Consider the following 14,746-nt stretch of genomic DNA (forward strand, 5'->3'; position numbering starts at 1 on the left):
GCCACAATAGTTGACAATGGCAAATGCACAGCAAAATGTCTAAGTGAGGCCGAGGCTGGGGACTGACTCAACTCGACTTGGCTCGGCTCGGTGGCTGAATGAGCAAACTCCACTCGTTAAGCTCCCACCGGCCCAGCTATCCACCTTGCCTTAACCACGGGTGCTAGCCGCAAATCGAGGCCCGAAGACAGAACACCTACCCGTCGGGAGGCCCTGGCTTGATGGATGACAATAAACAAGACAAGCGGGCACGATTGTTTGTCGGTTCTGCCAAGTCTGTACTTAGCGGCTCTGAAGGCACTTCCTCGGCCACACAATAGTTGCGCTTATCCGGCTGGAGACGAAGCCAAAGTATTTAAGGGATTGTTTTCCATCCAACCTTAGTGGTTTACTACCAAAGAAGAAAATGCTCTTCCTGCTGGCCAAAACGGTTAGCAACTTTAATAATAATTTATGGCAGCTCTGCTTTACTTTATTGAAAGTAGAGCCAATTGGTTTTTGTTGTTTTCAAAGGGGAAAAAGTTGTCCAAAATTATACTTTGAGCCCACTCAGTTGCCATCCGGCAACTCTGTGTTGCATTTCGGAGCCGTATGCCTCCTCTGGGCAGCGGGCTGTTCGGATTGATTTCTTGGCTTTGCTTCTATACTTTGCGTTCTCTGCTGAGCTTCATCACCCAGCTTTTTTAGTAGAGCCATTTTGAAAGCATTAATTTTCTTGGCTTCTTCGCATAGCTTCCTAATCTGAGCCATTTTGTTTTTGTTTCTCAGAGCCGCTTCTTCAGCTTTCTTCTTACTCTCGGCTTCTCTAGATTTCTCGAATAATTCACTCTTCTTCCTGCACCTGCCCTTTATAACTTTCAAAAGCTGTTTGATCTCGGCTTGCTGGGTGAAAGCCTCATAGGGCTTAGGACCTGATTTCTTTATCTGCTCAGCCAGATCTCTGCTATTGGCGATCTTGAGGTCCTCCTTGGGCTGTAAGTTCGAATTGGAGCCGAGCTTCAACATGGCAAAGGCTTTCTCTTTGGCTTCCGCCTCCTTTTTTTGCTTTGCCTGGAAATGCCTGCGCTTCCTGGCCATCCTTTGGCTTTTGGGTGGAACTGGCTTTGTTGGGGTTGGCTCAGGAGCCAAACAGGCTTGCTCCAGCTCGACTTTCTTGCAGAACGTTCGCTCTTGGTTGAGGTATACTAGGTCTAGATCAAGGGATCTCAGCTTTAAAAGGGGCATCAGACAACTGATTATCTTGGGCCAGATCAAAGAGATCCGGATTTTAGGCTTTCCCCATATGAGACTTTTCCTCGAGAAGCTAGCACACGGGTCATTATTTTCCTTATCTTCGAGTTCCTGGCACTTCTTCTTCTTCAGGAACTCTCGCCTCTTCGCTATTTTAAGCTGGGGACATGCTGGCTGTAGGTCCGGCAAATCTGGCGGCACGTGTCCCTCGATGGTGGGATTCTTCTTGTAATCTATGCAGGCCTTCACCTCCTCCTGGTCTTCACTATCTTCAAAGCCATCGTCGGGTTTCCGGCCGAACTGCCTTGGCTGGTAAATGGCTAGGTGCAAGTTCATGTTGGACTTCAGGAGTAGTCGGTTCCACCTGGGCTGTCCGAGTTGGCGGACGGCGGATCGTGTAAACTGACGCACTATCGTCGCCATTTTTTTTCTTTCTAAATTTGAATTTTTAAAAACATTAAATTTTGAGAAAACCTAGGCAAAATAGGGCTAGGTATAAAAACTGAGTCTATAGGCCTGGTAGACTTGTTTGTAAACCAGGAATTCGTATTTTCAAAAAATTAAATTAGGGTGCAGAAGTGGCCTTATATATCTTAGAGGAACCAAGTTCTGTAACCGCTGGAAGGCACCGCAGAACTCTGGCCCAGTTTGCCGCTGATTTTCTTTGGGACCTTCCCCACCTGCCGGCTGGCGGACATAATAAAGCAATTAAAGTTTCAGAGGCGCCCACACACACTCCCAATTTCCCATTTTTCGCCCGCACACATCAGGCGGCAATGAAATGAGCATTTCCCCGTCCGTCCGCGTACACCTGTGCGCAATTAAAATGTAAACGTGTCAAACACATGCCAGGCTCGGCTCGGGTAGAGCTTTCGCTTAAAAATTAACAGCGACAATGCCGAACAAGTTGCAGAAATTAATGACAACATAAAGGAATTTAAATACGCAATGAGTGCGATAGGAAGGGGGTCAAAGGTGAGGGGGGCATACTCGCACTCGTAATTGCGGCGCAAGTTTGCTGTGTGTACAGTGTTGCCATGTTGCCAACTCAGGCTCGAACTCAAACTCACCTGCCTGCCTGCCTGTCTGTCTGTCTGACGTCTGCTGTTGTCTGCTTGGCGGCGCATGAAGTGAAAATTAATTTCTAAATGCGGGAAATTAACAAATTACAAACAGCGCAATGAGGGGCGTTGATGATGGGCTGGCTGGCTGCCGGCTGGCAGGCGGAAGTAGACATGCCATAATTCACCACGCACACACGTGGAGGTTCGTTGTTCTCGAGGAGCAACTTCCTCTTGGGGAGGGGGAATGGAGTTTCTCGGTGGCAGGTCGGCAAGGTGTTGAAGCACATTGTCTTGGCTTGGCCTGGGGGCAACACCACACCCGCACATTCAAACCCTCAACCTGCCGCATACTTCTGGCCACACTTCAACTCGGAAACACTCCCCTTGCCGTCGTCTTCACCTTCGCCGCCGCTGCTGACAGTTGACAGGTTTGCTAATTTGAAGCAGCCCACCGCCGAAAATGAAGTTAGCGTCTGTCAGCGTCTTGCCGGGTGATAACGCTCCTCCCAGACCCAGCCCCATTCCCAGTCCCACTTCCAGTCCCTGCTCGGAGCCAGGAACCGCTCTCGCAACCCCATCGCAGTCACACCTTCGGAAGCCACAGACGCGCTGCGGTCGCGCTTTTAACATTTAATTAAGTTGTGCTCGATTTTATGTTCGACAAAATTGTTTGTCTGCCGCTCTGCCCCTCCTCTGGGGAGGAAAAGGGGTGTGTAAGTATGTCGTGGTTGCGGCTCCACGGCGTTGTTGTCATTGCTGAGGTTTGTGCAAAGATTGGAAAATTGTCGGTGCAGGAAGAGTGCTTGCAGCGAACAGCATCCCAGCCTACTTTTTGGCAGCAGGAACAGGTAACATTACGGGGATGTATTTTCTATGTACGTATGAGGAAACGAATGATATTTCTAAGATCTTGAAGCACTTCGAATTACCTGTCTAACAGAAAAATAGTTCCCTTTTAAACCTTAGACCATGTGTGGTGACGCCTTTTAGATCTCCGAATTTGTAGGAAAATTTTCCCCTTTCGATTCGGCCAAACAAAATTTGTAATTTATCAAAAACACCCAAAATTGTAGTAAATTTTACTTCCTAATAAGGCCGCGGGGACTTTGCGAAGTTTTATAGACAGAACAATGTGCTCCCGCCTCACGAGAGACCTCCTTAAGCGACTGCCCCATGCCCACACGCTCCATGTGGGTCTGATGAGGCTGCCGGTGCGCTACTCCGGCGATTATCCGACGGAGATGGACTGCGCCACGTTTAAGGCTTACAGAGCGAAGATCGCCAAGGCTGTCCAAAAGCGCAAGGAGGCCAGAAAAAAGAGCAACGCCGCCCAACAGGTCAAGAAGGATGCGGCTCGACTGAAGAAGCAGCTAGACAAGTGCATCGAGGTAAAGACCAGGGGCATGAAGGAGCAGGTCGAGTGCATGTCTGAGGAGGAGAAGAAGGCCATGGGGGATATGATGGATTGCGTGATGGCGGGCATTAAAAGTACTTGCCTGAAACAGGTGCTCAAAAGGTACTGCAAGGAGCAGGAGATGAAGCGCCGCTACGCACGGCTGATCAAGGAGAAGCATATAAAGGACATGGTCAAGAAGTGTGCCTCCGAGTTGAAAACAGATGCAGACTCGGCGAAGTGCGACGATCCCGAGGCAGAGCAGGCCGAAATGGAGCACGAGAAACAGGCGGCCATTGCACAGATGTGTGAGGAGAGGGAACAAAATGAAAAGTGCATGGCCGAGGTCACCAAGCTTCTGGAAGACGCAACCTGCAAGAAGGATAAGGAATCGAAGTCCAAAAAGACTGATGGCAAAGATTCTGATAAGCCCAAAAAGTCCAAAGAGAAAGTTAGTAAGGCGCCAAAAAAGAAAAGTGAAAAAGCTAATGGTCCCAATGAAGATTGTAAGCCTGAAACAAATTCACGATCAGGCAAACCAAAGGAAAAGGACGCAAAAGCAAAGGGTTCGGACAAAAAGAAAGGAAAAGATTCTAAGAACGTGGAATCGAAATGCAAGGACTCTAAAAAGGGAGCACAAACAGAAGCGAAGAAAACTGGAACGAAATCCAAAGAACAGGCCGATGAATCCGAGCCACCTTCTAAGTCGCCATTTGCCAAAAAGATGGAGAAATGCATGTGCGAGGAATTAAACGATGTTGCAGAGGTCCACAAGCGGATGAGCCCTAAGAAAAAGAAGCAACTTTCTGGCTTCCAGGACTGCCTTGCGGCGCAGATTAAGGAGAGATGTCGCAAGAAGGTAGTAAAGGAGATGTGCGATGATATCAGAGGAAAGCCCGAGCCAAAAGAAGATAAATGCAAAGGTCAGGGTGACGCCAAAAAGAAGCCGAAGGGACCAATTGAGGAGCGCGTCCAGGAAAACTGGAAGGACGTGTGTCCTTTAATTCAGCACCTAACCGAAAAACATGGTGTCGATTTCGCCGAAACGTCATGTGAAGTGGAGGAACTTATTAAGAAGACTTGTCAAGAAGAGGCCGAATCTGAAAAGGGAGAAGATAAACAAATGTTGGAAAAGTGTAAGAGTGAGGCTTTCCAAAAGAAATGCAAAGCTTTAAAGGAAGAGAGAAAACAAAGAGACAAGGAAATGGAAAAACGTCGCGCTGAAGAAGAACTGAAAAAGAAATGCGAAGCGGACAAACAAAAGCAAAAAAACCGAGAAATGAAGAAGAAACGAGAAGAAGAAGACCGAATGCAGAAGTGCAAAGAGAACGAAGTTATGACAAGTTGCATGGAGGAAGAACTTAGAAAAACATGCGAGAAGAAACTATCTGAAGAAGAGCCATGTTTGACCCCCGAAGAAAGAGAACAGAAAGAGAAATGTGAAGAACAACAGATTCTTACGAAATGCAAAAAGAAAATGTTGGAGAGCCGACGTCAATACCAGGAAAAGAAGAAAAAGGAGGAAGAAAAGCAGAAGGAACTTGAGAGAAAAAAGCAGTGCGAAGAGTTAAAGAAGCAAGAAGAAGAAAATAAGAAAAAAATGGCAGAAGAGAAGAAACAAAAGGAGCAATATGAAATGTTAAAAAAATGCGAAGAAGCCAAAACGAAGACACAGTGCGAAGAGCTCAAACAAAAGGAGAAAACGGCCGAAGAGGCTAGAGTTTGCAATGAGCCAAAAAATAAAAAAGAAAAGACAACTGTAGATCATTCTAAGGCAAAAGCGCAAGAAAAAGATCAGGAAATGAAACGGAAATCCGCTGAGACAAAGCAGTGCGAAGCTCAAAAAAAAGAAAATGAATCTAAAAAGAAAGCGGAAGAAGAGAAGAAAAGAAAAGAGCAGGATGAAATGAAAAAGAAATGCGCTGAGGCTGAGTTGAAGAAGCAGTGCGAAGCGCTTAAGAAAGAAAAAGCATCAAAAAAGAAAGCGGAAGAAGAGAAGAAAAAGAAAGAGCAGGATGAAAGCAAGAAGAAATGCGCTGAGGCTGAATTGAAGAAACAGTGCGAAGCGCTTAAGAAAGAAAAAGCAACAAAAAAGAAAGCGGAAGAAGAGAAGAAAAAGAAAGAGCAGGATGAAATGAAAAAGAAATGCGCTGAGGCTGAATTAAAGAAGCAGTGCGAAGCGGTTAAGAAAGAAAAAGCATCAAAAAAGAAGGCGGAAGAAGAGAAGAAAAAGAAAGAGCAGGATGAAATGAAAAAGAAATGCGCTGAGGCTGAATTAAAGAAGCAGTGCGAAGCGCTTAAGAAAGAAAAAGCATCAAAAAAGAAAGCGGACGAAGAGAAGAAAACGAAAGAGCAGGATGAAAGCAAGAAGAAATGCGCTGAGGCTGAATTAAAGAAACAGTGCGAAGCGCTTAAGAAAGAAAAAGCATCAAAAAAGAAAGCGGAAGAAGAGAACAAAAAGAAAGAGCAGGATGAAAGCAAGAAGAAATGCGCTGATGCTGAATTGAAGAAGCAGTGCGAAGCGGTTAAGAAAGAAAAAGCATCAAAAAAGAAGGCGGAAGAAGAGAAGAAAAAGAAAGAGCAGGATGAAATGAAAAAGAAATGCGCTGAGGCTGAGTTGAAGAAACAGTGCGAAGCGCTTAAGAAAGAAAAAGCATCAAAAAAGAAAGAGAAAGAAGAAAAGAAAAAGAAAGAGCAGCAGAAATGCGCTGAGGCTGAATTGAAGAAGGAGTGCGAAGCGCTTAAAAAGGAGAAAGATGCTAAGAAAAAAGAGGCTGAAGGGGGAAAAAACAAGGAGGAAATGAAAAAGAAATGTGGCGAGGCAGAATTGAAAAAGCAGTGTGAAGCGCTAAAAAAAGAGAAGAAAGAGGCGGAAAAGAAGAAAAAGCAGCAAGATGAACCTTTACAGAAATGCAAAGACGTTGCGAACGATCCATTTGACCATATGGAAACTGATAAGATGATCCGCGAATACGAAGAACTAAACGCCAAGCTTGAGGAAAAATGTAAGGGAGAAACGAGCCAAGATAGAAAAGAAGTCAGCATGATGCTCCGCGAATACGAAAACCTTATTTCCAAACTGGCAGAGAAGTGTCAGGAACTAGCAAACGAGGATAAGAAATGCCCTAAAGATTAACAAAAAATTACTATTAAAACTACGAGTGAAGGCAGACTTTGCAGATTGGAAATAAGAAATTATGGTATTCCTGGTCATCGCTGTAGAAGGATCCTGGCAACCCCAAGAATATCACGGACGCCACTTACGGAGTTAAGGATGCCACTCCATGAGGCATGATAATATGGCTCACCGGACGATGGCGGTAGTAAAGACCGCTGTCTTCCGGTTGGAGCAGCTGTTGGCCAATTTCTTGCAAAAGGGAAAACTGTGAAATGGCTGTGGGGAACGGTTACGCCAACTAGGCGATCGATCTTTCGATCACTGCCGTGGCCTAAGCCATTTTAGACGATTTGTTTCCAATATTGTCAATGTCATCAATGGCCCATGGAACATGTGAAGTGCATGTTTGGTTGGTGCTCATGCCATCAGCATCATAGTCCCCATGGCCTTCCGCTTGTATCCAAATCTGTATGCAGTAAATTTATATTTTAGCCTCAGTCACTCATGAGTTATCTATCGCTTTGTTTAAACAAAAAATAAAACCACCTGTGACTGCCTTACGTTTACTAGCCCTTTGTTTTATTTAGTAACCATCAAAATTCTTTGGCAATCGCAGCGCCCCAAACCGAAGTCCTTGGCATGTTTCGCAGATGCGTAGCCTCGCAGGTGCAGCGCTTGCTATTCGGTCTCCGGCTAAGTCCATCGATACCGCCGGTGAGCTCTGGAGTCTTCGGAGTTTCCCAAGCTCTTGCCAACTTTCACTCCGCTCCTCCAATGGCCTGCGATATCCTGAGCAGCGATCTGAATAGGACAGGTCCGGCTACTGGGGTCAGACAGGTTCGACAGCAGGTATCCCTTGTGGTGCCAAATCGCAGCATCCGGATCAGAACATCTAGTTGGCCCAGGGAAGTCTGCCAGCAAAATATAATGGGTCGAGTCTACCACCAGGACACGGTCAAAGGAAAAATGGATACATCAGTGCCGGATAGCAGCAAACGACTCCTGCAACATAAAACCAGACAAAGCTTGCTGGAGTTGGTGGAAGATCACGTCATCAAGCCTGGCATTTTCGAAGCAAAGCAAGTTCGAAACCAAATTAGGGTGAAGCTAAGAAGGAAATCGCCCCATCGAACAAGAAGGAAGCAAGCACCGAAAGACGTTCCATCAAGTTCCGATTCTGAGGAAGTTGAGTCCCTGCACAGCCAGAAACCGAGGAATCCAATCAACCATTGGGTCGCCATTATCTTGGAAAAGTCTAAAAGGGTAAGAGCAGAGTTGCTGGAGGGTAAAAACGCAGACTTGGAAAGGGTAAAGTCGCCAGAAGATGAGGCAAAAATATTGCACTACAAGAACCACTATATGACACAAATTCAGAAAAAGACAAGCGGTATAAGAACAAGGACGATTACTGATAAACAGGACCAAAACACACCCAAAGCAACACTAAGTCATACACAATGCTCCAAAGATCCAAAGTCAATGGTTGAACTAAACGAGATTATCGGATCAAAAAAGGAAGTACTAATCCCTTTAACCTTTAGCAAGGATGAGGGGGCAATAGAAGTTTTAGATAAGATTCCTCCAACGCGATCAATTACTTCGCCTCCTCCCCCAAAAGCTCCACTAAGACAAAACCAATGTTCGGAATACTCAATGCTAAGGGCAGGACCAAGATATGCAAAGTTTGGAGAGGCTGCGAAGGAATATCCACAGCCTCGTGTATCATTGGATAACTTTCGAGCCCGTGAGAAGAGTCTGTTGAGTTGTATCAAAAGGGAAACCATTAGTCGCTGGCGAGCGCATAGACTGGTACGACCCTTTGAACCCATGCCTTATCAGTTCACCAGGCGCAGCCAAAATGTTAAGAAGGAAATGGGCCAACCAGAAATATTAAACCTAGTAAGCGACGATCAACTTAACAGCAAGGCGATTCATGGGGAAGTTAAGAGCATTCTAATGCCAAGTCTTAACTCTCCCAATTGGAAATCTGACATGAAGATTATTTATTCGAAAAATACTTTACAAGACAACCACGCGGCGATCTTCAACCAGTTGAAAAATGACATCCACAGACGCCTTTGGGAACTCTCTGATGAAGAATCGTTCAAGAAAGATTGGGTTACAAGGTTAAATGATAAAGATGAGTGGCAATTTCGGGTAGCCGAAATGATATCCAAGTGCTTCTTTTTGGTTCATAACAAAATGATGAATGAACCCGGAAGCGGGAAAGCCTACCAGGAAAAAGACAAAAATGTAGGTGAAATCGCTGAAGAGTTCTTTAGGAACTACATCCAGGTTCATCCAGATAAGAATCAGGAAATTTGCGAGTCAAGTTGTAAAAACGAATCAGGAGGGAAATCTGGAGGAACTGGGCAAATCGATCAAAGTAATTGTCCAGAAAGGGTAAAGAAAAGTAAAGATCCAAGGCGAAAGACCAATGATGGAATGTTCAGGAGCAGACTTAGTAATTTGAATAATAAACTATGCTCAATCGCGAAGCAAATCAACGATATTGCGATTCAGTGCCAGCATATCAAAAGCGAAATTGAAAAGAAAACTGACAAAGAAAAGCCTAAACAAGAATGCGCTAAAAATGACATTGAAAGGGAATTCAGAGATGAGGAACAAAAGGAGCCTATCAAGGGTACTAACGATAATGGTAAATTGAATTCAAATAAAGGTCCAGCGAAGAAATGTGCAGAACAAATACAAAATATAAATGATCTTAAAGGGAGATGCGTAAAAGAAGAATTTAGAAGAAAATGTGCGATACTTGAGCTTACAGAACTGATTCAGCGGACGAAATGTTCACAAATAAAGTTAAAGAGGAAACTGGAAGAAATGGCCCTGAAGAAGAAACGAGCTGAAAAAATGAAATGTGAAAAAATTGACCTAATGAAGAAATTTGAAGAATTTGGCCTAGGAAAGAAACGCGCTGAAAAAGATGAGAAAGATATACACAAAGGTGCAAAAATTGACCTAAGTAAGAAATGTGAAGAAATGGATCTAAAGAAGAAATATGCAGAAAATGATGTACACAAAGAGTATGCGGAGAACGATAAGAGAACAAAAAAGAAACGTGCAGAAATGGAGCTTTGGAAGAAATGTGCTGAGAAGAATGAGAAAGAGAATAAGGAATGTGAAGAAATTCTCCTAAAGGAGAAATGTAAAGAAATTGATCTAAAGAAGAAATGTAAAGAAAGTGCCCTAACGAAGAAATGGGAAGAAGTGGACCTAAGAAGGAAATTCTCTGAGGATGAGAAAGAGAAAATGGAATGTGCAGAAATGGACCTAAGGGAGAAATGTGAAGAAATTGCCCTGAAGGAGAAATGTGAAGAAATTGCCTTAAAAGAGAAATGTGAAGAAGTGGACCTAAAAAGGAAATGCTCTGAGAAGGATGAGAAAGGGAAAAAGGAATGTGCAAAAATGGACCTAAGGGAGAAATGTGAAGAAATGGCCCTTAGAAGGAAATGTGAAGAAATGGATCTAAACACTAAAGGTGCTGAAAATGATAAGAAACCCAGTGAGAAATTTAAAACCGATGATAAAAACGAACTAAATAACTGCGAATATGAAGGCTTAATGAAGAAACTGTTGCAGCTGTTAAACGAAATATGTGAGGAAGATGACCCGAAGACAAAGTCCGCTGACGAAAATAAAGAAAATGGCGGGACTATGAAAGAAGAGACAGACAAGTGCGTGGCTGTAGAATTGTCAAGAAAATTTAAATTTCTCGACCTGAAGAATTGGAATGGGACGGCTGATAGGCAGAAGACATGTGCCGAGGAGAAACTCAGAAGGCTGGAAAGCAAAAAGGGTCTGGGCCAGTGTGTAGGAGAAGAACATAGTATGTCGGATTGGGCGGAAAGCCTCAGCGAACTCAGAAAGGAATCGGGAATAGGGAATATGGACGAGAACAGGGTGTTCCCCGGCTTTAAAGGCATCTTCCGCCTACCTACCTTCGCGAACGGATGTTCTCAGGATGATTTCTGTGATCCCATCACTTCAGTTTGCCCGAAACTGAAGAGACGGGATGACAGAGAGCGATCCTTTGGCCATCGACAGTCGCTTGTATGTACAGGAAGTTCATTTACACATAGACTCCACCCAGAACGATTCTCACGGCTGCAGAGCAGCTTTCTTCAGCAGCAGCGGTACCCCGACCTGACTCCATTAACAACCAACGGGTTGCGGGTACGGCTGCGAAAAATACTGCCTTTCAATCTGCCTTTCTTGGGACGGAACTTCAACGAAGACGATATCCTCTTTTAGTAGCAGCCAGACAGCTCAAACGTGCGACGATATTCGGATGAGGCGCAATTGTGATATAAGACCATTTACAATTCATGATCTAAATTAATATTTTAAGAATAAACCAATAAACAAGTTAAAGGAATGGCTTTTAATATTTACGTAATTATTTCTTATTATCTACTGGGTTCAAAGACCTGAATAATTTTGAGGCTAAACTATTCCTTTGCAGTCATAGCATAGTCAATAAAAATATTGAAAGGGAGTAAGATTCCCAAGTTCAAATTAAGTTCCATATCGCTTTTCTAATATCGCTTCATGAATAAATATAATGATGGCACACATATGCCGAATATTTACTCAAGGGTATCTGCCCGGCAGAGTAGCCAAAGCAAATAGCAAGGACATCGCACAGTATTGATTGGCGTGTTGTTTTATTGATGAAATAATGAATTTGCCACCGCCCTGCGCACACACTAGCGTGTGGGGAAATACCCACAGACATCAGATGATTTGCTCAATGTCTGTCATTGCCATGGTTATGAATTTTCCGACATGATAACGAAACTTATCATCGGGCATCAAAGCAAACAAGCTTGAGGTGGTGCCAGTGGTGGTGGCCTTGTGTTTGATCAGGGACATCGCCAGGATGTGGGGAGCTTGGGCTTGTTTGGTTTTCATTTCGCATTGATTCCGAGCTAGCCGAGGCTTTCATATGGCCAAAGCAAATTTGCAGACGCCTCCGAGCTGGCCATCATCAACAGCCATCCGTTTAAATTATTAACGTATGAGTAATTTTTATGACATATAAACAAAAGTCTGAGTCGGGGCCACGGCTGACTGGCTCCTTGTTGATTTCGGCTCCGGATCCTGTTTCCAACGTGCCCGCCCTGCCATGTGTCACGTGTCGCCTCTCGTCTGGTTTCGTTTCGGATTTTCCATTTCCCAGACGACGTGGCGATGGAGTCCCATGTGGCGTATTCGGGGACTTGTTTTTGTGTGCGACAAATGAGTTGTGTGTAATTAAGTTCGGGATGCTCTGGGTAGCCCGCAAAGCGGACTCACTCGTTGTCAGTTTTGCCAGGGGAATTCGAGCCGAAAGCGTCCTGATAAGCTGATTCCGACTCTCTTTAATAACATCACCTTGTTGCCAACTTGAACTAACAGTTTTTCCATTTGTTTTGTTCTCTTTCTAGGTAAGTTCCGGCGCAAGGCTAAGACCAAACTCAATCACTAATCACGGAACGGAGAGGCCGCCGCCACCCAGAACCGCAAAACTTTCGGTCAAAAGGCGGTGCCTTTTATTTGAAAACTTTGGCATATCCAAAAATAAAATCTATATGTAGGGAAGAGCGAATTTGGGTGCAAAAAGTCCGCACAAAACCATGGTCCAAACAATTCGAACACTGCATTCCACGCAATGGCCTGGCCAAAAATCAAAGCATATTTCCCGGCGTGCCCGACGCAACCACTAAACTGGCCAGTCAGTCGGGAGAACCGGAGAGCTGGAGATCCGTAGACGGCTCCGGCCACATAGTTTAAAAAAACTTTTTTGTTTGAAAGCGTAGAACGTGCAGGAAAAAATTATAAAAAAAGGCTGAGCCCGGGTCCACTATTACATTAAAACAGAAAAATAATTGCAAAAATTTCTCACAACTTTTTCAACTTTCTCTGCGTTTTGCTAGGACTTTTTTTTGTTTAACCGCGCCTCTTGTTTTTCTGTTTTTTTGCTCGGTTTTTGTTAAACGCACTTTGAATAGCCGGCGAATTTCTGTTGCCATTTGCCAACTTTAAGACCGCTCATTACAACTAATAATGTTAATAATCATTAAAGACGGGAATTTGAAAATAATTTTGGGGGCCGGTCGGGGGAGTGTGGTCCCAAGATTTGAGCCTTTTCCCTCTGTCTTTTTGGGACGCCGTGTGGCACTCAAATTGCAAAAATTAAAATACTTTTCCAAACTAATTAAAATTGTGTTGCACACTCCGGGAAGGCCGTCCCTTTTTTCCGTCTTGGCCCCCTAAGCCTTTTCCCTGGCCAAAGGGAAATTGGCCAAGGCAACCGGGCAGGACTTCGATGTTCGACTCTGGCATCGATTATTGTGGCTGGTTTATTGCTCCCCCTTCCCGGGTCGAAAAACTTTTGCCATTTTTCTCTGGTGTTTGTTTCCCCCGGGAATGATCCGGCGGCAGCTCAATCGCAGGGCCGCGTTTCCGGTTCTTAAAGGAGAACTCTTTGAATTTAATTCCCCGCGTGAAACCCAATTATCCGTCTACTGACAAAAGCCCCTCACTTGTCCTTTTCGGCTTGAAAGTTAAAGAAATGCCTGCGCTGTCTCCCTGCGGATTGTCGTCGCCTTTTAAGGATTATGGGGGATACTGGGGCTCCTGTATGTGTACGCCCTAGGCCCGCCGGGCTGTCACACTCGCAGCATGCATTAAATTTTATGGACAGCCCGAGAGGAGACGAGGCAGCGGCAGGGGCAGGGGCAGCAAACATCAAACGCGTTAAGCAACTCGAAAGCTCAGCCGAGTGCATGAAATGCGTCGCTTGCCCCGCTCTAGAACGACATTCAACACGCCACGACTTTTGCAGCCAAAGCAAATCAAAAGGAAATAATGGCGCACTGGCACGAAACGAGGGGTATCGAGAGGCTGGGGGAATCGGGGCGCTGACAGGCACACGGGGAGAAAATACAGGCCATGACAGAGGTGTCCTGCGGTTAGATATGCCTTGGAAAGGAGTGTATATATTCAATACAGTTTTAAGGGATATTTAGAGAAAGGTATAAAATATTTTATCCCTCTTCAGTTTTCAGTGTTGTTTAAAGCACGGAAAAAATCCTAAACGAAGTAAGCTCTTTATATTTTTTCAATTCCCATTTATTATCAATAATAATCCCAACCAAAGATTAGGAATTCTTTCTCTCGGTGCACCTGGTGGCCCCTTTCCCGCACAAATGCTCGATGGGTAAATGGCGCGCACGAAGTGCTCACATGCACCTGCTAGAATGCATTCGCTGCGGATTCCCTGGCGGCGGCTTGGAGGGATGGCAGCAGGATGCCTCGGCTGCTGGTTGGTTCCTGCTGCCTGAATGCTGATGCCGATGCCGGCAATTAATTAGGATTATGTGTGTCGTCTGAGCAGCGCCTAAAAGCGTGCAACACATGTGAGGCGCTCGTTACGGCGAGCCCTGTTCGGAGTCCGGACTTTGCACCCGTAACCGTAATGGAGCCGTGGCAGCCGTAACAGCAGCAGCTTGACTTCCCCTGCGTGACATCCATATGCACAGCCGCATCTACGGCCACATCCAGAGGCTGGCTAAATAGTTTGATTAAGCAAATTTATGGCTGCGCGCTTTCAGGCGCACTTAATGGCAGCTGCAGGAGGAGCAAACAGAGCCCAATCAATCATCGGAATCGCAGCTTGCATATTTTTAATGATGATGACGTCAACTCGACTGCTCATTAAAAGTCTTTCACTTGGCTGCCTCTCTCCCTGGCTCCTCTCCTCCATAAATATATATATGTAAACTGGGTTCGGTGTCTCTGGCCGCTGCTTTTGACCATCCCTAACGACTTTTTAAGTATTTACACACAATTTGGCTCGGGCAACTTTTATTTCCAAGTCTGGCCCAACATTTCTATATTTCCCCCCGTTCGCCAGCTCGCTTTTCTTTGCACTTTACG

General features: G+C 45.0%; 4 protein-coding genes across 4 annotated transcripts in view; 3 read left to right on the forward strand and 1 right to left on the reverse strand.

The window, feature by feature from the left end:
- Positions 1-14,746, forward strand: part of tei (teiresias) — a 135,084-nt gene that overhangs the window by 45,694 nt on the left and 74,644 nt on the right. The window lies entirely within an intron of this gene.
- LOC108080853 (axoneme-associated protein mst101(1)-like) lies at positions 364-1,746 on the reverse strand. Its single transcript, XM_017175756.3, has one exon. The coding sequence runs from the start codon at positions 1,651-1,653 to the stop codon at positions 550-552; it is 1,104 nt and encodes a 367-aa protein (XP_017031245.1). The 5' UTR covers positions 1,654-1,746; the 3' UTR covers positions 364-549.
- Positions 3,225-7,371, forward strand: LOC108080850 (axoneme-associated protein mst101(2)). The gene has a single exon (XM_017175752.3). It carries the CDS (start codon positions 3,425-3,427, stop codon positions 6,821-6,823), a length of 3,399 nt encoding a protein of 1,132 aa, XP_017031241.2. The 5' UTR covers positions 3,225-3,424; the 3' UTR covers positions 6,824-7,371.
- On the forward strand, positions 7,444-11,217 carry LOC121502395 (uncharacterized). The gene has a single exon (XM_041775825.2). It carries the CDS (start codon positions 7,445-7,447, stop codon positions 11,075-11,077), a length of 3,633 nt encoding a protein of 1,210 aa, XP_041631759.1. The 5' UTR covers position 7,444; the 3' UTR covers positions 11,078-11,217.

The sequence above is a fragment of the Drosophila kikkawai genome, chromosome 2L, assembly GCF_030179895.1.
Source record: "Drosophila kikkawai strain 14028-0561.14 chromosome 2L, DkikHiC1v2, whole genome shotgun sequence".
Taxonomy (NCBI): Eukaryota; Metazoa; Arthropoda; class Insecta; order Diptera; family Drosophilidae; genus Drosophila; species Drosophila kikkawai.

Bases quoted from the DNA above. Each gene is read 5' to 3' on its own strand.
- LOC108080850 (XM_017175752.3), top strand. From the start codon at position 3,425: ATGTGCTCCCGCCTCACGAGAGACCTCCTTAAGCGACTGCCCCATGCC.
- LOC121502395 (XM_041775825.2), top strand. From the start codon at position 7,445: ATGTTTCGCAGATGCGTAGCCTCGCAGGTGCAGCGCTTGCTATTCGGT.
- LOC108080853 (XM_017175756.3), bottom strand. From the start codon at position 1,653: ATGGCGACGATAGTGCGTCAGTTTACACGATCCGCCGTCCGCCAACTC.